The sequence below is a fragment of the Aricia agestis genome, chromosome 19 (genome assembly GCF_905147365.1).
Source record: "Aricia agestis chromosome 19, ilAriAges1.1, whole genome shotgun sequence".
NCBI lineage: Eukaryota > Metazoa > Arthropoda > Insecta > Lepidoptera > Lycaenidae > Aricia > Aricia agestis.
Genome location: NC_056424.1, coordinates 2,543,106 through 2,566,667, shown reverse-complemented (window position 1 = coordinate 2,566,667; position 23,562 = coordinate 2,543,106). Strand labels below are relative to the sequence as shown.

At 38.1% G+C, this 23,562-nt stretch overlaps 1 protein-coding gene across 1 annotated transcript; it reads right to left on the bottom strand.

Moving 5' to 3' along the window:
- Window positions 1-1,418: 1,418 nt before the first annotated feature.
- On the bottom strand, window positions 1,419-22,991 carry LOC121736536. Its single transcript, XM_042127798.1, has 11 exons — window positions 22,624-22,991; window positions 21,052-21,627; window positions 19,210-20,088; window positions 17,705-17,825; window positions 13,101-14,655; window positions 12,439-12,769; window positions 11,237-11,390; window positions 9,708-9,915; window positions 6,926-7,109; window positions 5,981-6,157; window positions 1,419-2,651 (listed from the first exon to the last, which is right to left on the bottom strand). The coding sequence occupies exons 1-11, from the start codon at window positions 22,711-22,713 to the stop codon at window positions 2,334-2,336; spliced, it is 4,593 nt and encodes a 1,530-aa protein (XP_041983732.1). The 5' UTR covers window positions 22,714-22,991; the 3' UTR covers window positions 1,419-2,333.
- Window positions 22,992-23,562: the final 571 nt, after the last annotated feature.

Genomic DNA, 23,562 nt, shown 5'->3' with positions numbered 1-23,562 from the left:
AGGCGAGGCGATTACGTTACTCCCTACTGCAGCGGAACCGCTGCAGTAGGGAGTTTCATACAAACAATATTGAACGGCTCGATACGGTTCCGATCCCTTTCCGAGTTGATATGTGTTATGTGACCTTAAAACAGCACGGGGTTCAAAAGCGGTGCACTGCAAACGAGATTAGTACCGCGCGTTCCGCTGCTGTGAGACAGTCGTGTACAATATGAAGGTTAATGCGGTTAGAGTACTGACTATTTACTTTTTATGGAAAAGAAGGCAACGGCGACTTCGAGTAGATCCTTATAATGCTACAAGGTTACTGAGAGGCGAGCAGTGAGCACGTAACATCTTTCTCATATTTACGAGAGAGTAGCTTTGGCGAACATCGCGCGCCTACTGAACGGCGCTGTTCAAGCGCGCGACTTTGAACCGCAACTACTACCCCCATGGCTGGTTTTATCCACGGTAGGGCAGAGTTCGACTCTGTCAAATTTTTAGAAATGGGCCATGTCATATGTCATCGTTCGCTCGATGCTTTCATATTTTCATAGCAGAAATAAACACAGCACCCCACATAAAGGTTGGTTTTATTGTTGTTATAAGTTGGAGCGCGCGCGTTCGAAGATGTATAGGAGTAGTCGTTGCGTTTCACACATCAGTCATCAACTCATCACACACATCTTCTTCTTCTTCTTCTTTTAAAAATGGCCGCCTCGGTGAGTTGCCAATGTCAGAGTGGCTTAAGGGGCTTTGCTCTATGTAGCGAAGGTCTGGTGAAGTAACAAGACGTGTACGGTTACAAAACAAAATTACATATTTACAGGAGTTGATTAACCTAAAACAAACACAAACACAAATGTTAGTAGAGACATCACAATCTTATATTGTTATCACGAATATATGTACACAAAATCTCAATAAAAGGGGTATTTACATAAGATAAAACCGATTTAAAATTTATAGGGCGAGGAATGGAATTGGGAAGACAGTCATATAAGGACGATTGGTTTCTAGGACAAGAAAAGAAAATGTGATCTAAGGTACCCTCATCTAGACCACATTCGCAGAGAGAATGATCCTTGACCCTAATTTTAGCAAGGAACACTGGTGAGCAACAATGACCAAGTCTAACACGGCAGATTGTCGAGCATATTAGTTTGCTACACTGTGAATATCTAAAGAACCATGGTCTTACTGGTACACTACTCATCTGACATGGCCCATTTCGAAAAATATGACAGCGTCGAACTCTGCCCTACCGTGGATTGAGCCAAAGGTCAAAGGAAGATCTTCCGACCGACCGACAGTCTCGTGTCGAGGTATTTGTTGCCAAATTCAGAAAAAAAAGTGCAATTATTTAACATTTTTATTATTAAAATAGTCTTAACAGCTTCATGTCTATTATAACAATAAAATAATGCCATAGCATTGAGATGCACATTAAAAAATATACAATCTGAGACATTTCATTTCAAGTAAACAATACAAATTCATCAACATACACAATATACATAACAAATTGATTATGACAAGAAATACAAAAGCAAACATGCCTACATAATACTAATTTTATATAAATAGCCTATTTGAAATAGCAACATAACCATTCTTCAAAATCATACAAGTCCAGTCTTAGTCTTAACAATATTGGCGCAAAAAGTGCATAAAATCATAATATACACAATAACTAAATTGTAAAACAAGGTAAATACCTACTATCGATGCACGATGGTCTGCCCGTTATTAAATATTCCATAGGAATCAACAGTCGAGAAAAGAACAAACCCCAAATTCCGAGCATGCTATATGGCTGAAAACCCTAGGTCCCGAGAGTCCTCAGATTCCCGATTAAAACGCAATTAGGTTTTTTTACCCGACTGCAGAGGACATTGTTTAACTGTTAATGTACATACTGCCTAGAGCGCGTCAAGTCCATCTCGGGATCTAGTAGGACCACTATATCTTGACGACCCGAGGTGCGCGACGTTGCCGCTCTTCTCCGAGAGCGAGAGTTTGGCGACCTGGCTACCCTGTACTAACCATTTTTTTATTTATCTTTTTAATATCTTCTCATGTTCCAGATATCTTGTATGAGATATGCGACGTTGCCGCTCTTCTCCGAGAGAGAGAAACAAAGCGCGAGATTGGGCAGTCAGCCTACCTTAGACATCTTCTATTTCTATCTTTATATCTTTATTCTATTTCTATCTTTATTTATAATATCTTCGTCGTTCTCATGTTCCAAACATCTTATACGAGATGTGCGCAGTGCGTCGTTGTCGCTCTTCTCCGGGAGCGAGAAACAAATCGCTTAAGATCGAGATTGGTCAAACTTTCAGCCTACCTTAAATATCTTCTATCTCTATCTTCATAATGTTCTCTTCTGGCTCGGGGTCTAGTATGACATCGTGTACGAGTTGTGCGACGTTGCCCATCTTCTCCTCGGGCGAGAGTTTGTTGAGCCGCTCGGGGTCTAGTATGACATCGTGTACGAGACGTGCGACGTTGCCGATCTTCTCCTCGGGCGAGAGTTTGTTGAGCTTCTTGAGGTCGGGTAAGCAATCGGCGTGCACGCTCCGAACGTGCGCCTTCACGTCCAAGTACTTCCGGAACTGCATATGGCATATTGGACAGTCCGCTATCACTTTCCGCAACCTGTGTTCCTATGAGAAGGAAAATAATATGTAAATATATACAGGATGTAACAAAACTAAGTGATAAATGATAATACTTTAGGGCTTAGGGTGTGTATGAGTCCCGTGTATAGAGTTAACTGTAAAATTAGCAGCACTGAGAGAGCAATTTTTTTTTCACTTTTGTATGGGAAAACTCGAGACGCTGGGGCGCTTGTCCACAAATAATAAAAATGGTCTTTCAGCGCTGCTACTTTCACAGTGAACTTCCTACAAGGAACATATACACACAGTAAAGTATTATCACTGCTACTTTCATAGTGAACTTTCCACAAGAAACACATATACAAAGAAGGTTATCACTTAATTTTGTTACACCATGTATACTACCAGAGTTTATTAACGGCCGTTCCCAATATTCAATATATCTCTGTTTGACATACAACCGATCGCAGCTAACATTGAATTGACATAAAATATATGTCTCTTATGTCTAATGTGAGCTATTCCTATCTCTAGTAGGGCAAAACCAGAGATAGATCAAATATTGGGAATGGCCGTTATTCGGAACGTGCACGTCAGTAGTGACATATTTCAAACGAAGTTTTAGGGGCATGTGTCAAAAAATAAACAACAAGAGTTTGTTTATTTTGTAAATATTATAGCTAATAAAATATACTTAGAACAACAATTAATGGTATTTGGGTTAGATTTAGTTAAAAACTACTTATGGAGAATTAATATAAGCATAAAAAACTGGTTTTGAAAGTATAAAACACTCAATAAGTTTCAAGGCCCAATCTATGCTAAAAGGAAATAAATTGGTGTAAGCAGGACATGTAAGGGATGTAAAAGAGCTAAGAACTAATGGCAATGTTATTTAATACGAGCCAATATAATTCGTTGAACATCGGTGACTTTAGCACCCTATAAAACAAGTTCAAACGTGAGTAATGAACCAACCAAAAAAGTAACTAAGCATTTAGATAAAGGTAGTCTAAACATTTTTATTCATTCTTACAGATAGATAATAATGATCGGTTGTTGCTGGAGTAAAATGCAGCTGCGTTTATAACCAGAGCGGCAAGTGCAAACATATTGCTGCTTTAATCAGTATCAAAAATACAAGCAATAGGTACTTTATACTTGAAAAAAATAAATATAATGTTGTTTTTATTTATTTTTTACAATATTAATACTCTGGGAGAAAATCGGAGTCTATAAATTTACTAAAACTTTGGATTTACTGATACTTTGGATTTAAATAAAATAGGTATTCTATGAAACTATCACTGCAAGTTTTGTCGTCGGGTTTTTGAGAACATGGTGGTCCATCATTCATCAACACTAAAACGATAGTTAGGTACTCAATTAATATCTTTATAAAATGCAACTTAAATAAAATTGATTTGACTGATAATGCAATTTTAGGTTATATCGAATCACATACTTTTTCATTTTTACAGCAGCTATCTGATGTAATTTCCTAGTGGATTTAGGAAAAACATTAAATTTGTATACTGACTACCTATTTTTGCTGTTATTTTTGCAGTCTACGATACAAAAACCATAAAGACCAATTTCTAAAAATTTCAAAACAAGATTGACAAGTTTGTTTGACTACTAACTGAGCCCCTTTGGTTGCATATTTTTGCCACGGCAAGCGCGGCAATCGCTTTCTTTATCCCCTCCACCCACTTCGCACGCTCCGAATAGACAGATGGCGGACCTACGTAATTCGGTCACGTTATGTCAAACCCAACTGACAGATCACAACAAATATTGAGTTGACATAACCCTACCAAATGAATGGTGTAAAAAGAACATTTTAATGTGAGAATAAATTAATAAGATAGCAACAAGCCCTGACACCGTTAGGGGGACAAGGAATTAATAAAAAAATCCTACCAAATGACGCAGGTCCGACGTATGTATCAATTTCTTCGCCGTTACAACATTAAAAAAAAACTAGACTATTCGAAGTATAAAACTCGAAAATAAGGAGAAACATGAACAACAGCTCTGTTTGTAAGTGTACCGATGCCGCCAGCAACTCACACAATTCACCGCATTCACAACATAACCTCAATAGTACACGCAAGCACGAATCTCGCGAGTCTCTGATTGGTTACAAACACTACTTTGCCGTGAAGTAATTTTGCAAGCAACTGACACTTCTATACACTAGTTGACTGGCAAGAGACCAGTTTCTGATAATTTTTATCAGTAGTTCATCTATTTAACCACATTAATCGTATTTGCTAAAAATACGATTGCTAATATTATCGTGCGCAGCAAGTCTGCGATCATGAAAAAAATTTATGCCCACGCTGTTGCCTGTTACGCACCGCGGCGCGACTCGATGACATTGGCAACTCACCGAGGCGGCCATTTTTAAAAGAAGAAGAAGACTCGATTATGCGAACCGATAATTCACGATGACGCGTTTTTAGCAAATAGCAAAGCAATAGTACGTAGCATGCTGTTACATCAAAATTAGCATGTTAATGAAATTAATAGAAAATAGCATTAATTTCCATTACTATTCAACAGCATTGTTGATTAGTAATATTTTGATGATAGCCAATTGAAAATGCTAGTGAATATATTTTGATTAAAAGAAACCCCAGAAGCAAGGCATATTATGGCACTGAAGTTATTCAACCTTAGTTATTAAAGGCGATACTGCACGCGACACGTCATGACAAAATATTCTTTGCATCAAATGGTATGAGGAAGGCTGCACTACGCGAGTCGCGACAATGACGTACGCGACAGTTGTATGAAACGTGAAGTGTCGCGTGACGCGTCGCGATGCTGCCGCGTTGTCGGTTATGGCTGGTTTACACGTATTAAGTAGATAAGTAATTAACTAAATTTTAACTTAATTTTAAGTTACTAATTGCATGTAAACACAAAATTTAGTAGCAAGTTAAAATTTTGTTAAGTATTAAACAAGATAATTAGAATTTTGACTATTTTCTATTATGTTGACAGGCGGGGCTTGTCACTTGACCCATTGCGGGCAGGCACTTCAAATTAAGTTAAAATTTAGTTACTACTTATCAACTTAATACGTGTAAACCAGCTATTAGTGCGGTCACGTCTTAAATAAAGACGTGGATAAAGCTGGTAACTATCAATTTGAAAAGTGTCGTTTTTTGCATAATTGGAGGCTTTAGGGCCGGGAAAATGATTTGAAATAAAAAATGTGGATTTTATCAGCGTGATATATTAGCTAGATGGAGTAAGTAAGTTACAAGGTTAGTTCGAATTACAAGGAAAAAATTAATAATTGTTGTTATGTTGTAAAATGTTAGTATCATGCACTCGCGCCCTTAAATGTGGCATAAGCCTACCTGCCACTTATGGTCCCACATCTCCTTGTTGCTGCCGAGTGTCTTCTTGCATATCTGGCAGCGGTACTTGGAGCGGTAGTGCACGAGCTTCAAATGCTTGGTGTAAGCGCTCTGCGTGTGCGACACTTTGGAGCACCCCTCGAACTCGCAACTTATCGGCTGCGTTTTCTCATGGAACTGGAGTGACAATAAAAACTTTTTGATTTCTATGCATTGAAAAATATAGTCCGTCAAGAATAAATTAAAAAGTGGCAACATCGTCATCCCTTTTTTCGATTGATTTGAAAGGGATGACAGTACGATGTTGCCACTTTTTCATTTCTTCACTTTCTTGACAGACTATAATTTAATAGTTAAAAAACAACACGCTTAAAAAAAGTTCAAAAAATTTAACAAATTATTGTGTCTCTTAATACGTATGCAAAGTTTCGAATTAATTAGACTACTGGAGATATGTAAAGACAGTGCTCAAAGATTCCGTTACATATATACAGCCCAAGCTGAAGCGTGTTAATATTAATAAATAATAATAATTAAATTACTCTGACTGATGATTAATTTTACGACATCTTTAAGGCGAGACCGCACTACGCGACAGTGATGCGACGCGACACGTCACGGCCAAAGGTAAGCTACGAGGCGCTACTATACGTAGCAGCGAGCTAGCGCCAATTTACGATACAAAACGCCAGTTTTATGGAACGTGAAGTGTCGCATCGCTGCCGCGTGGTGTCGCTTTAGTGAGGTCTCACCTTTAAGAGAAGCTTTACATTCGGGTGACATTAACTTCAGGAAATACAGCTGTGGAAATGTGTAGTGGGCCGAAGCCCGTTAAAAATGACAATATACCTTGATATGTCGACGAGCGATATCTTCCTATTGAACTTCTTCCCGCACTTGTCACAGCTTTATATTTACCTTAATGTGCCGGATATTATATCATACCTTGATATGTTCGATGAGCGATATCTTCCTATTGAACTTCTTCCCGCACTTGTCACAGGTGAAGGCGCACAGGTTGTGCACCTTGCGGTGCTTGGCGAAGTTGCTGGAGTCGCTGAAGGTCTTGCTGCACAGCTCGCACCGGTACACCGGCATCGACGCGTGCGCGCGTATGTGGAGGCGGAAACTGGGGAAGAGAATAATGAAGTGAGTTGAGAATTATAATAAACTAGAATCGACTTACTAGGTTCACCGTTGCGTCGTTAAACGTGTGGAAACCGCATTTTATTCCGAAACAAATATAAACCTATTCCTTTTCCGGAACTAAAAGTATCTGTACAACAAAATAGCCTATTTCCCTTCACGTAGTCTATTCTTCATGTGTGCCAAATAACATAAAAATTGCTCCAGTAGTTCTTAAGATAATAAGCAATTTCAATTAATTTCCCCCATTTTTTCCACATTTTCCTCTATTTCTTCGCTCCTATTAGTCTTAGCGTGATAAAATATAGCCTATAGCTAGCGATAAATGGGCTATCTAACACTGTAAGAATTATTCAAATCGGATCAGTAGTTCCTGAGATTAGCACGTTCAAACGAACAAACTCTTCCGCTTTATAATATTAAGAATAGATTCCATCTAAACTCGTTCAGCGTGGATGGGTAACGGACAGACAGACACACTTTCAAATTTATAATAAGACTAGCGTACTCGTCAGGCGTGGCCCGCGGCATAAGTGGTGGTGGACACCTTATTTTACAAATTATATTTCCAATTTAATAATATATACTAATTTATTGAACGAACTGACTCGACTTACTGAATACTGACTACTCTAACGACTAACATCGACTTCAACTCTACATTGAACTTGTTTGTTAAAAACTATGCTCAAAATGTTTACAAGAATTTTATTTTCCCGTCATAATCATCATCATAATATTAATACGCGAGCGAAAAACTTTGTAACCTTTTATAAGAAAAATGGGGAAACATAGGTGCATGAAATTTTGCATTGTTATAGTTTATATGGTGAAGGAGTGCATCGAGCTAATATTATTTTGAAATTATACTTTTATCATACATTTTTTTAACAAATAAAACATTACACACACTAGGGACAAGCCTATACATACGAATTGTCTCTTATATATTTTATGGTTGAAGTCTGTTGTCAAACTGAAAATAGATTAAATAATTACACGGCCAGTCTATCAATAATCTGAGACTTTCGCAGAAATTATGTTTAAAAAATAATAAGGTCAATTTTTATTCCGCAGATCTGACACCTAAACCCCTGGGTGTCAGTCACAGGCTCGTCACGGCCCACGGGGGTGGTCACCTCCCTACATTAGCCAATCACGAAGCGGGGGCAAAGAGCTGGGATGCCAATGAAAAAATATTTCAAAACTCATAATTTTTTAAACTGGGCACCCAATGAACTACCTAGTATAGTATCTTAATCTGTGTAATTTCGTCACAAGAAAAATGTATGCCAATTGCCATTGCCTTTGTTTTTTCTTGTAATTCCGTTCTTTTGTGATTATCCCAATACCTAAACTGTGCTCGCCTATTAACATTGCGTAAGCTTCGGTTCCTCCGTGTTTTGTGCTTCTCGCCGTGCTTTAGTGCTGTGAAAATTGTGTTATAGTGACTTTGTTATAGTGAATTTGATATGAACATTTAAGTCATAAATTCGTGTAAATAAGGTTGTAATACTAAAAGAGATAATACCAATAATTTAGTTTGGAGATACTTTTGAGTCCCGGGAAAGGACATAGCATAATATTGATTTTAAAATACCTATTAATCTTTCTTCTTCTCCTTCTTTTTTAAAACTATGGCTCCTTAGTGAATCGCCAATGTCCCCTAATCACTGTTAGAACTTTAGAAACATATTCACCTGAGTCTACAGGTACATAATAAGAAATAAGAACAAAATATTAACGAAACTCTGTATAGGTATTTTATATTTGAAAATAAATGATTTACATTTTATATGTTGTTTTTATTGTTAACAGTTTTACATTAGTAAGAAACTTAATTTGCCCCAAGTTTCTTGCTAGTGTAAAACTAAATCTAATTTTAATAGTAAAATCTTAACGAGAACCCTATGAATTGACATACGTTTAAAATTCGCGGGTTCGTGAAGTTAATGGGGGCGACCAATAGATGGCGTAGAAATTCGCGTGAATTATTTGTACTAAGTTAACGTTCTTCTCCGTGAGTAATTTGTATTCTGTGGTCAGTCATGAATATACTCACTCGCTACACTTCTCCCACATCTCCCCGCAGATCTGACACCTCAACCCCTGGGTGTCAGTCATGAATATACTCACTCGCTACACTTCTCCCACATCTCCCCGCAGATCTGACACCTCAACCCCTGGGTGTCAGTCATGAATATACTTACTCGCTACACTTCCCCTACATCTCCCCGCAGATCTGACACCTCAACCCCTGAGTGTCGGTCATGAATATACTCACTCGCTACACTTCTCCCACATCTCCCCGCAGATCTGACACCTCAACCCCTGGGTGTCAGTCATGAATATACTCACTCGCTACACTTCCCCCACATCTCCCCGCAGATCTGACTCCTCAACCCCTGGGGTGTCAGTCATGAATATACTCACTCGTTACACTTCCCCCACATCTCCCCGCAGATCTGACACCTCAACCCCTGGGTGTCAGTCATGAATATACTCACTCGCTACACTTCCCCCACATCTCCCCGCAGATCTGACACCTCAACCCCTGGGTGTCAGTCATGAATATACTCACTCGCTACACTTCTCCCACATCTCCCCGCAGATCTGACACCTCAACCCCTGGGTATCAGTCATGTGCGAGAAGGCGTCGTCGAGCAGGTGCTCGACGTAGTGCCGCTTACACTCGTTGTCCCGCGTGAACGGCCGCTCGCACATCTTGCACCACCGCAGCGGCTTGTGCTCGTCGTCGTCTCTGACGGTGTAGCGGTCTAGAAGTATCGCTGTAATGACAAATTTGGTTAATTAGTTGGTGTCTATAAAGGTTGAAACAAAACTCAGTGATAATGTCCTTTTTAGCCCGGGTTCCCTAGAAGATTTTTTTTATTACTGTCAAGCTAATTTTTTGATAAGACGAACAACAATTTCCTCTGCGAAAAATCTCGAAAGTGGTAGCTAACAGAGATAGGAAGGATTTAATATCTCGATGTGATGGTCCTAAAATATTTTAACGTTGTTAGTGGCGGCCGAAAAGGAAGATCTTCCGACCGAGAGAGATAGCAAGCTCGGTCAGGCCGAAGCCCACTGACGTAATTTCAGACGTTGTACCGCCACAATATGGATTGTTCTATTTGTAGGACAATGTTACTCTTAAATTATATAACCATTAACCTATCTAAGTATGTACAAAAAATCAGCTCGTTAGGGTTCTGTAATCTACAAAACTTGGTTGGCTATGGAATCCTGAGCAGTGAGCCTTTTTGTAGGCTACAACGTCATTTCAAGAACTAAAAATACACGTTAGTTAATTTTCAGACCTACATGATAAGCACACAAAATTTCAACACATTCGGTCCAGCAGTTTTAGGGGTTTTAGTAATGATTTTTTTTTAACATATAGGAGTGGTTAATGCCCGCAACTCCGTTGCGCAAAAATTTGCGCGGGAACCGTACATTTATTTGAGATTAAAGTATTCTATGTCCTTTCCCAAGACTCAAAGTATATAAAACGAAATTTCACCATAATTAATTCAGCGGTTTTAAGATGCGGAGGTCACAGACATACAGACAGACACTTTCCATTTGTAAGTATAGTAGGCATATGTTTAAGGCTGCGTTTCCACCAGAGATGAGTTGCGAGGATTGTGTTCTTAAGATCCAATAGCATCGCCGCGCTAAGCGATGTCACGGCAAGCTCACGTCAATGAAGCGATTCTATTGGTTCTCAAAAACACATTCCTCGCAACACATTTCTGGTGGAAAACGCAGCCTTATACTGGCTTCTCACGGCTCGTAATATCACGAGCCGCGCCGCGCCAGCTCGAGCCACGCGCCGTGAGAAAAGTAGTACGGGCTGGTTCGAGCAGGCGCGCCAGATGCGATTAAGTCGGCTCATGATATTACGCGCCGTGAAAACGGGTAGCGCGGATTCACCTGTCGGCTCGTGCTCGCTTGTACAAATCGGCACGGCGCGGTTCATGATATTACGCACCGTGTGAACGGGTAGCCACGGACTCGCCTGTTGACTCGTGCTTGTACAAACAAATCGGCTCGGCGCGGCGCGGCTCGTGATAGTACGCGCGCGAGAGCAGCATTACGTTTTACCTATGAGATCCCTCAGCATGGGCGAATGTGGTGCACAATCCTCTATGGCGAGCGGGGGCTTCCTCTGCAGCCTCCGCGCCGACGCCAGGTGCCGCTCCCAGTGACTGAAGAAATTGTGCGGCTGCACCTCGTCGTCACACTGGGTGCACTGCATCTAGAAGATATAGAGACACATGCTCAAGGTCTAGAATAAGATTAATAGCCTGAGATCAAACAGATGCCCGTCTATTGTCACGTAGTTTACATATTGTTTAAATCATAAAGTTAATATTATACCTAGCGGAATAGAGCAACAATCTCGAGCTGTCAAACGAAACCGAAATTGGTTTTATATGTGTGTAAAAATATGTGTACGTATACACTTACACAAGCATGATTGAACATGATTTCTATGAGATTAAATTGACAACGTGCGGCACGTGCCGACAGGGCGTCAAAAAAGAGTGCTGCTGTCATGTATCACACGTCTCTTTTTACCACGCAGTGTTACTGATAGTGACATCTCTCTTGCTCAGGCCTTTGTTTCTCTATTCCGCTAGGTATATTAACTTTATGGTTTAAATATAGACTTGACAGCTACATATGACATAAAATACAAGTCATATGACGTCACAGTATGTCAGTATTTTCGTCGGCATTTAAAAGACGTTTTTTTTTATCAACATTTTTATTTTATTCAAATATTTATATATTATGGTTGTCTGGAAGAGACCGCTTAAAGCGGTAAGACCGCCAATTTGCGCTCTTCCTAAAAATTGTTTCTCTTTCGCATTTTGTATTTTATTATGAGCAAATAAAGAGTTAATTATTATTATTATTATTATTAATTATTAAAGTACACATATATTTAAGGCTTTCGTGTAAGTGCCTACCTGTTGCCATTATTTATATCGGGCAAAAAAGGCCAAAAAATCACGTTTATTGTATTGGGGCCCCCCTTTAAATATTATTTTCTCTTTAGTATTTGTTATAGTGGCAACAGATGTACACGATCTGTGAAAACTTCAGAAGTCTAGCTATAGCGGTTCTTGAGTTACAGCCTGGCGACAGACAGACAGACGGACAGACAACGAAGTATTAGTAATAGGGTCCCGTGTTTTACCCTTTGGGTACGGAACCCTGAAAATGAGGTCAAGTAGCCTATTGCTCAATAGCGGCGCGCTTTCATAATTTACGCAAGTAATAAGTACGTGTATCTGTACCTTAAACCCATAGTCTTTCGCTGACGTGATGCCCCGGAGCGGCACGTAGTTCTTGTTGATGTGGTGTAAGACGTGTTGCGATAGTCTGGCCCTGGTGAGAAAGTTGTCCATGCACTCTGGACACTGTAGCCACTGGTATCCGTGCGTGGTGAGATGCTTTAAGTATTTGATTAGGGCTCCGAACTGTTTTTCGCATATCGTACACTCGTATTTGTCACAATTCTCCGGGTAAAACCTCTTCCTGTATTTCTTTTGTCGGACACACATTTTTCTGTGTTCCTGGTATTCCACGTGGTGCCCATTGAATTTACACCGCTTGCAAGAATACATCCTGGAATTAAGCAAACTTTAGACATTTACGGAGCGGCTTGCAAGAGGGCGCTAGGCGAACTTTTTAAACAAACCTTTGATGATGACATATTTACTTTATTTTTTATTAACAATTTGTTGCATATACAGTTTTATATGAAAATATACACAGAAAGAAATAAAAAATTTACAACAATATACACAACAGGTACTGCTACTTAGAAGGCAAACATTGCAATTTTTTTTTTATTTCAACAATTTACTCAAGCAATTTGAAAATTAACTCCCACCCAAAAAAATAGCCTCAAAAAGTGCGCTAGCCTCGCTTCACCTTTACAAAATATATATCTTACTTCTTTTTCTTCTTCTTAATATTCATAAGGGGCAAATCTTCATCGTCGCTTTCTTCTTCCATATTCACACCCCCCCTGACAGCGCCTAGATGAGGAGTCCAGGTTATGTATTCACCAGAATTCTCTCGATCATTGTCTACATCGACATTCTCGTTGTCAGTATCATTCCTCCCCCAATTGATCATGTCGTTTTCAAAAATCTCTTGCGGCTCCGCTTTCACTTCTAATGTAACAGATTTATCGGTGATTAGGTCGGTGAATTCTGCTATAACTAGTTTTTCATCATCCGTGTCATCGTCTAATACTTCTTCTTTTATTTTAACGTTACTATTCCCTATTAAACTATCTTGCTCTACTTTTATCGTTTTACTTGGTCCAGGGTTATCGACTAGTTTGCTGTCGAGTGTTTCTTTATCAGGTACATTGTGATTGATACTAGTTTCGATAGGGATGTCTCTCTTATGCGAATCATTATTGTTGCTGCTGTTAATGCCTTGTTTATCAAAAACCTTTTTTGTAGTGATGTTTTTGTTCTTTTCACCCTCTTGAGTGTTTTTATTGGTATTAACGTTTAATTCTTTTTGGTTTACTACACACTTACTTTGTGGGACACTATCCTCTTTGTTGTCTGATCGTTTTTCAACATTTGAATTTTGTAACTCCTTTTCTTCGGTATTAGAATTCACAACATTTTCTTTGCGAGGTTTATGAGTGTGTATTGGTTTACTTAATGTATTATTTTCTTTTGTTTTGTAGTTATCATCTGTTTTGTGTTTGACGATGACATTAGTTATCACATGGTTAGGGTCATTGCATGCTGCGTTTGAATGTATTATGGTTTTTTGAATTTGTAATTCAAAATCTAGCATTCCGTTACTTTTAACTACTTCATTTCTCATTTCTAAAATAATATTTTCATTAACAGGTTTAATACAATTAGCAGTTGCATTTAGTTTATCATTATTATTTTTTATCACTTTATCATCATTATTTGTAAGACTTATTTTACTAATATCACAATTTTCTTTTTTACTGCTGTTACATGCGGTTGGCTTATTTTTATTTGAATTTATTTCTAAGCCATTTTGAGTGCCTGCAATAGTAAATTCTTCTCCCTTTTTCAAAACATCATCTTCAGTATTTTCTTTTTTTATTTCAAATACTTTATCACAGCCTTCGATTTTATTAATTTCATTATCAAACGGCTGGAAACTATTATCTTTTAAACCATTTACAGTATTTGGGTTATTTTTATTGGAATTTATATTTGAATTACTCTCATTATTTGGATCATTTAATTTATTTCCTTCTGATAGACCTTCTTCAAAATCTTCTGACCTTATTTTAAGCGCTTCACTGTCTTTATTATTCAACAAAATCATTTCATTTATTTCCATTTCAGTATTAATAAAATCCTCAATATCTTCTTCAACTTTTATTTTTGAGACCTCCATAGTATTAACTTTATTTTCAGGACTGCTATTTTTTGTTTGTCGTACTCTCTTACGCGGAGATTGTTTCTGACCGGCCTTTCTTTTAAATTCAGATTTATTACCTAAAAATATTGAAAATACGATATATGCTATAAAATAATATTTGAATTAAATATGACTTATGAATAAAAATATTATATTTATGTAGGAATGTATGACAAATTTAACAGAGTTGCCCTTCCCTTTCCTATACATACAGGGTGTCAAAAGACCGCTTCCGATAACTTCGTGGGGTTATTATAGGGCATGAGATATATCCATTGGTGCAAGAAATTTTCATGTAATCGCCAGTTTTTAAAATAGTCAAAATTTTCAACACGCAATGTATAATGCGTGCAGTTAATGCGCGATAATATCGCCCGCCGCCGATGAATGAAACCCCGGGCCGAGCCGGCCCCCCCGCGCCGCCCGCGCCGAATACCGCGCGCGCGGCTCTGCGCTAGTCATGAGTTAAGACAAAACAGCTGATCGTGGTGTGCCCTATACCCTAGCCCGTAGGTACCTAGTGAATAAACCACCAATATTGTAATGATAAATTACAATAGTTTACACGATTTAACAAAATGTTACAATTTATTAATTACCGTTTCTCAGGTTTTTACTCAAAAATACTCAGTTTTTACTTCCGGCCAAAAAGGAAAAGAAATCATAATTCACATCCGATCATCATCCGATTTACACATTTGTAAGGCTGGTTTTACAGTCACGCGTTTCGGCAGCGCCGTCGGAGCGCCGCGCGTTCGAAGATGTATGGGGGTAGTAGTAGCGTTTTAAAGTCGCGCGCTTGAGCAGCGCCGTTCGTCCATACGTTTGTTACAGCTTTGAACGCGCGCGCTCCAACGGCGCTGCGAAACGCATAACTATAAAACCAGCCTAAAAATACATACACAGTTACCTACTGCACCTATCAATACCTATCAATGGAAAACATACGTGATAACATGTTCACTGACCTGTGATCAGCTGTCTGCTTTTATGAAATGCAGTTCGAACTGTGCTCCATGATCCATCTAACTCGATGTAGATTGCAGAGTTATTCAACACTTAACAAAAGTAATTACAGGAGACATTCCAATTCTTTAAACACTTTTTATTCCACTGTTTAAACCGCACTATCGTCTATCGACGACGATGTTCACCTGTTCCTTAAAGCATCGCACATTCATCGGACGTATCTTGTCACGGCCCGTTATTAATTACAAACATAAAAAAAATAGTTAACAATACACAAAACAAGCAATAATATGACAACATCTAAACGTAAAATTACAAAACTTAAACAAAAACGTCACAGTACCTACACCAGCACGGCGCGTGTTAGACAGCCGACTGAACAAAATTGAAGAAAAAACTTTGTAAAATAATAGGGATGTATCCCTGTGCAATGTGAATATTTTGAGTAATCGATAATTTTTTTATCGATAAATCGTATTAATTGTTTTACATACGAGTACGTATTGATTACTGTCAAACTAAAAATAAACAAATACCTACTCAATATTAAGAAAAGCGACAATAATTAAAAGTTATTTAATTAATTAGGTATTAAAGTATTTTAGACGCGCATAACGCGTACCACGGTATAACAATCACTTTATCACGGTAATGTAGGTATCGAATTTAAAAAAATGAGATGAGATCTACTAAATAATAGTTATAATTTTTATTATTTAATGGTAATTTAAATATCGACTAAATAGTATTGAATTTATAGGGTACAACACTTAGATTGTCCTTGAAATGGATTAGCGACACGTGCGTCGGGCACCTGCACAGCGGCGCGCTTTGTCGGCGCCGCGATCAAAGCAAGCCGCCGGTCGGTGTCCTTTGACTACTTCCGAAAGTCGATACACGACGAACATTATTTCAAAAATTAAAATAGATTTTTTAATTTAGTAGCCATTTGAGCATTGAGGTAATAGGTTGTTAGAGTTGTTAGGAGATAAGTTTGATTTTTTAACAATTACTTCAAGTATCGAAACGTGGTAGTATTGTGTAAAGTGTTAATAATTGATTATTATTTCAGTTGTAATAAAATACTTTGTGGTGTGATACATTTCGTTAACGAGAAGTTTTTTTGACGTTCTTGGTAGTGACTGGTCTTATTGCTTGGTGTTAAGGACTATTTTCAAAATGCATAAAGAAGTAAGAACACTTGAACTCAACATTTTTCACGTAAGTTAATTGCCAGTTTTATGTATGAGGTTTTTTCGTGTATCATCTGTTATTTCGATTGATAAGTGACGATTGCGGATAAACAGTTCATCCGCATAGGTTTCGTTACTTACGATGAACTTTTTAACTAGTCTAATAATCTTAGAAGTTTGCCATACTGTCGTAAGTTGTTACACATCCACAGACAGTTACTTACAGTTTTCTACATGAGCTACCATTAAACTCTTAACACTGCAAGTAGCTTAGATGAGAGGTCAGAGGTCAGAGTTCTAAGTTCCACGTCATGGTGACTTTCATGGGTTTGAAATTGAAAAGACATACATTAGGGTTTCTGTGTGTTCTGTAGTAAGTCGTAACTCGTAGTGTATCGTCATTCGTCGCATACGACCTTTCGACTTAGCGTGCGTAGGGCGGAGCTAACAGCTGATTAACGCGGTCAACGTTCTCGGGTATGTACTCGGAACACGAGATCGTTGACCGCGCGCTTGCAAATGCTTATTGGGGTAAAAATAATAAAATTTAAAAAAATATTTTAAAATATTTTTCTATGTGGTTTATTATCATGTTTAAAGGGTTTTAATTATAAAAAAATAAAGAATAAAAAATTAAAAAAAAAAAAAAAATTAAAAAAAAATACATATTCGTAATCAGAAAATGTAGTATAATCATACCCCAAAGTTATCGGAAGTGGTCTTATTACACCCTGTAGAAAAATGCAGCACCTTGATGAAAGTTACCTGTCGTGGAAATATTTTTTATTGATAACAAGAGTAGATAACTGCTGTCAGCATGCATGTTTAATAAATTACCTAACAAGTACATATTTTCTTAAAACAAATATTCTATTAAAGAAGCTATGTATAATGCATCTTAATGGTAAAAATTTTATAAATTCACCTACTGCTTCATCAAACTATCTTTAGAAATAGAAATTACCTTGTATTGTCACTGGCGTATAATAGGTGTGGGACATTGGTGGTGGCACAACCACTTTATCCGTCTCGAGAGTTTTCACATTGTACCCCGAATCTTGAAGGCATTTCAGTGGCACTGGAACCTGAAATACAGTAAAAAGATTTGTACTGGTGTTCAGATTAACGTAATATTATGCATCGAGAAAATTGATTTCTAGGCAGTTGACGGACCTATGTTATTTGGTCGGTTTTGTCAAACGATGGGTTTGACAAAACCGACCAAATTACATAGGTCCGTCCGACCGATCACCGATCCGATCGACCGATCACTGCTAACATTGAATATCCCCTAAACCATTGCCTTGTTTACATTAATATCTCAATAATTTTTTTTTTTTTTAAATTCATTGACTACCAAAACGCCTTTGACAGCATAAGTCACGAAGCCAGCACGAAGCTATCTGAGAAAGCCTAGATCAGCATGGTTGGTAGGTTGCTGGTAGGTATACCAGCAACCTATATAGAAATGATCAAAAACATCTATTTTAATAGCAAAACCAGAATACGACTAGACACGTTAGGAAACAAATTTCAGGTCGAAAGAGGCGCAAAACAGGGTTACTCCCTATCTCCGAAACTATTTTCAATGGTACTGGAAAGCGCCATCTTTCGCTAACTAGACTGGGAGAAGTTTGGCCTTAATGTGAACAGAGATCACACACCACAATAAGAGAAAAAACAAAAGTAATAGACATACTAACACAAATAGATCAAAGAGAGTAGAGATGGACCAGACACATGGTAAGAGACAAACAAAATTAATGGAGCACGGGGACACAACCTAGTACTAACAGCTGGACACCATTGGAGAAGAGTAGCACTAGACAGAATAGTGGAAAATTTTAATAATCAGGGGCGTAGCTACCGCCGTATCAGCCGTATCAATTATACGGGGCCCCGACCTACGAGGGCCCCCCAAGGTGCGTAAGCAAAAATTAATAATAACTTCCCAAATTTTTTAAATTTCAGAAAAGAGAAAAGTAAAAAAAACTATTTCTTTTTTCCCGAGTAAAGCGTGCGTTCAAATTTTAAGAACTTCGGTCAGACCTGTCACTATTGCCCATAGAGGCAGAAACTTTAGAAAAACTAAAGTTATCATCAGCTATGAATGATTTAATTACTTAATCAGTTTGCCGAAAAAGGGCAAGGAGAGTTAATATTTAATTTGAATTGTTTTTAAATAATGTGACAGATAGATAAGTAATTATTATGATGAATAAATATTTCTTTTAATTTTATGCAAAATATGTTTTTTTCTTTTTTGAGAAATCTTTACCCTTCCTATGGGCCCTCAAACAAATTTTTATACGGGGCCCCGCCAAGGTACGCTACGCCCCTGTTAATAATTATGTTGCAGTGAATGCACATTCTGAAAAGAGATGATGTAGACCTATGCTAAGGCCACTTTTTGGGAGAAACTAATATCTTAACATAGATTTACAAACTATTATCAATTTGTCCCCTTACCTTCATGGCGGGTTGGTCACTAGAAGGGTGTTTACTCAGGAGATGTATATTGTATGTCGTATCATTATCAAAGAATGTATTACTGCTATTGCAAATCATACACTTAAGTAGCACTACATAATTGTTGGTGTGCTTCACCAAGTGCAGCATCTCCATACACTCCCTCTTCAGGATTTCATCGCATAGCCTACACTTGTAGTTCTCCTGGGAGAAGCTTTGATGCAGATTCATCACCGTTGTCGTGCTGAACGTCTTCGTACAAAATCCGCAGGGCACCATTCTCTTCATGGCGGGACAGTCACTTATGCCGTCGAAGTGCGCCATGCAGCAGTAAATGCACTTCTTGATCGGCGTCCAGGACGCGGGCAGGTCTGACCGCACGGTGTGGGACAGCAGCCTGTGCCGCTGCAGTTCCTCGGGTGTGTCGAACCTCAGGAAGCACAAGTAGCACTTGTAGTTTACTAGCTTCTTGACCATGGGCGTTGTTGTGGGGCACACATCCAGGTGGAGCCGATAATCGTGGCACATGGCGAATTGGAGTCCACACTTGCAGTGGTATGTCAGGCTGGTCGTGTTGAAGTTCTGATATTTGTCTCCGGGCAGCATGCCACACCTCCAGCATGGGGCATTTACTATTCTGACCGCTGGCAGAGATTTATCCAATTTATTTGATATTTTCAAGGCTACGTAGGACTCCCCATTGGTCGCTTCAAACTCGAATCTCAGCTTCCACTTTTCTCGCTCGTGTACATTTCTGATGTGTTCTAAAAAAGAATTCAGATGCCACCAGGCCCAGCCGCAATCTTTACACTTATAAAGCAGGGGGGCCCCTCGGTTTATAGGATCCTTCAGAAACCAGGTATTCCATACCTCAAGAACCTAAAAACAAATCATTTTTCTTATATCTTGTTTTGAAACACTAGCCAGTGGAGATGTGTGAAAGTTTTAACCATCCATAAAAAAAACTAGGCATTTACATCCATTGTGGATGATTTATACAGTATTTTCCGAGCAAAGTAACCACGCTTCAAATACTCAGTAGTGCCAAGGACAAGATTTTTAAATGCCTGTATGGTTGTCCAAGCACATACAGCATTCTCGCTACATAGTCGGCTTAGTCCAGAGGAAAGAACAGGTCAATACATCTGGGACCAACCATGTGTGGGTTTCCTCATGATATTTTCCTTCACCATCAGGCGTCCATATTCTTTACTTGAGATCAGAAAATGTCTCATTGGTACACACCTCTACCCAGGATCGAACCTGCACCCTCTGTGAGTGCGAAACAAAGGACTACCCAATAGGCCATGGACACTCTTAACCATCCAAAGCACAGATAATTATTATTATATTTATTCTGAAGATATCAGTGTATTAAATAAATACTGTTACTTCAGTGCATTCAAAATAATATCATGAATTAACTTAACACGTGGGAGAGCCATGCTTCGGCACGAATGGGCCGGCTCGACCGGAGAAATACCACGTTCTCACAGAAAACCGGCGTGAAACAGCGCTTGCGCTGTGTTTCGCCGAGTGAGTGAGTTTACCGGAGGCCCAATCCCCTACCCTATTCCCTTTCCTATCCTCCCCTATTCCCTTCCCTTCCCATCCCTGCCCTCCCCTATTACCCTATTCCCTCTTCAAAGGCCGGCAACGCACCTGCAGCTCTTTTGATGCTGCGAGTGTCCATGGGCGACGGAAGTTGCTTTCCATCAGGTGACCCATTTGCTCGTTTGCCACCTTATTTGATAAAAAAAAAAAAAATGCACTGAAGTGATAGTATTTATTTATTACGAAGAATAAAACCTAATTTAATGATTTCTTTTAAAACCTCTTAACCTTTTGAAGAGCCATCTGTATGTGGCTACTGTCTGGCACTGTTGGTATGTTCTCATAATTTTTCATCAAGATGTATATGTAATTATCGGCAACATTTCCAAACTTGGAGAGGATTTGCATTGTTGACTTAATATTATGAGTCTCAAGAACAAAATGTTGATTAGTTGATTTGTTCTGTTCAGTAGATTGTGAATTAGTTGGATTATTTTTGTTTCTATATGTATTCGGTTGAGGACTTGGTGATATAGATTTTTGGCAAAGTTTATCTTTACTATTTGGGAGTTGAGGGTTCTGACTTCCTGAAGATTTCTGGATCAAAAGTGATTGTTGAGGTTGTTTTTCAGTTGTTTGAATCTTGTTTATATTCTGGTTATTCTGTTTCGTTGTATTTGTTGTTCCATGGTTTTGCGAGTTTGATCCCTTTGGTTTCTTTTTGTGGCTCTGCCTGGATGTACTCGGTTGCTCATCAAACTCTTCAACTTCAATTTTGATATCAAATTGTACAGGTGTCTTTTGACTCACTTGAGTAGTTTTCTTTTTCTTAGTTATCTTACTCAAAATATCCTCCACCGCTTTCTGAAATCAGAGAAAAGTATGATGCCGCATCCATACTGATATTATAATTACTAAAGTGTAACGGTCTCTCTGTTATATCTTCTTGCTTAAATGATTTTTAGATTTGGTAAGGACATAAAAATTTGTCTTTGAAAAATGTACAGTTGCTGCGTGACAATTTTGGCGCAACAAAGTAGCAGGCAGTAACTGTACAGTTTAAAAATATGTAAAGCAGGGATTTAAAAGTTAGGCATGTCAGATTACAAAGTATTTCATCAAATCAATTGTATTGTCAATATCACACTTAAATTTTATTGAACAGTTAGATTGAAGGCGTGCGATGTTCAATATCAACCCTAGACAGTCAATAATATTACGCTTAGCCAGGGCCTGGTTACTTGGGGTCTGGTGTTATGAAATAGTAACTAATTTTTTACTACAAAAACTACAAGGCTATACTGCTATATTATGCAGTCCGTGTATTGTAATTTTCAAGATGATTTTACCATGTCCCATTTTAATTTTAATTAGATTTAAATAATAATGGTAAAAAATCAACCAGAATTAATAGGAAAACTCTATATTGATAACATCCATCATTAACATCAACATAATATTAAAAAAGCGAAAGTGCATTAATTGTTCTCTATAATAGTAAAGCAACTGAACCGATTTTAAAAATGTATAGTCCGAGTAGGTTATTAAGGACTCAGGATAGTTGTTACCCTGAAAAAAAGTACGGTTCCGGCACAATAAACGAATTTAAGCGTAATGAGCGGATAACTTCTAGTACTAAGTAAAAACAACACAAAGTAGGTAGAAGCAAACAGTGTAGAATAGAAGTCTAAAAATAAAAAAGAAGACTACCCACGACTTTTTATTTTTTATTGTCATGCTTATTTTGAATATACCTAACATTACTTAAATATTAATTAACTGCCATTTTAACGACACTTTTCAATCCGTATTGTAGTAAAATTAGTTTGAATATCGAAATTAACAAAATGGTGGAACTACCTGCATTTGCTCGATATCCTCGTCATCGTCGTCGGATATCTCTTCAGCTTCCCACACTTTCGGTATATGAACATCCTTCCTTCTGCTCATTTTGGCTTATTCACAATAGCACACATTACAAAGTTTAACTACCGTACATCAAGTTTTTAAATTACCTACCTATCACGAGAGGCATTTCGAAACGCCATTCAATACGATTTAGAATACAGCTTAATGATGTGGTACTCTTTAATCAGGTTAAATAATATTGCATTCTTAGTCGCACTCATTCCCGTATTCGTAAATTTGTGTACTCTCTCTTTCTATTCTGTACCTATTCAATTTAGACGGATATTCATTTTCCTTTGTGGGGTAGTTCAGATGTTCAGTTGACGTTTAGATGACGTTTACAATAGGATCAATGTCAAATGAGGCATTTTCTTATTTTTTAATTTGATTTTCAAACAATGTTTCAAACAGTATACATTTTAATAACAGATGGCGTTTGGGTAGACAACTATCGCTCGGTAATACTTTCATTTAAAATTTTAACTGGGATTTGAATGTGTAATATTGGTAGGATAATATTAACCATCAGATATTCGTTATTGTGTAATGTAGGAAAGTGATGCAATATCCAGAAACGTGCTATTTTATGTTCCTTCCAAATCTCCATTGAAAGTTTCAGTAAAGCGTCTACCACTCTGTGCTACCACCGTCCACCACTGACCTCCATTATACAAGACGTATAATGGAAGTCAGTGGCTACTGAATCCGTAATATTATGTTTATTTTTCTCTGACTGAATCGACCGACTTGACTCATTGACTTTTTGAAAATTGAAATTGGACTAGACTTTAGACCTGACCACGACCTGACATTAAAATAGAAAAACGATGCTGAAAATTCTAATAATAAAAGAATATCGTTTTCCCACCATAATATATTACTAGCTATTTG

What these genes read in the sequence shown, in the direction of transcription:
- LOC121736536 (XM_042127798.1), bottom strand. Translation starts at nt 22,713, where the DNA reads ATGAGCAGAAGGAAGGATGTTCATATACCGAAAGTGTGGGAAGCTGAA. An exon ending in TACGCCAGTGACAATACAAG is followed by an intron (nt 14,656 to 17,704) that starts GTAATTTCTATT and finishes CAATATTTTTAG; the next exon opens with GTAATAAATCTGAATTTAAA. An exon ending in CATGCTGAGGGATCTCATAG is followed by an intron (nt 9,916 to 11,236) that starts GTAAAACGTAAT and finishes TTGTCATTACAG; the next exon opens with CGATACTTCTAGACCGCTAC.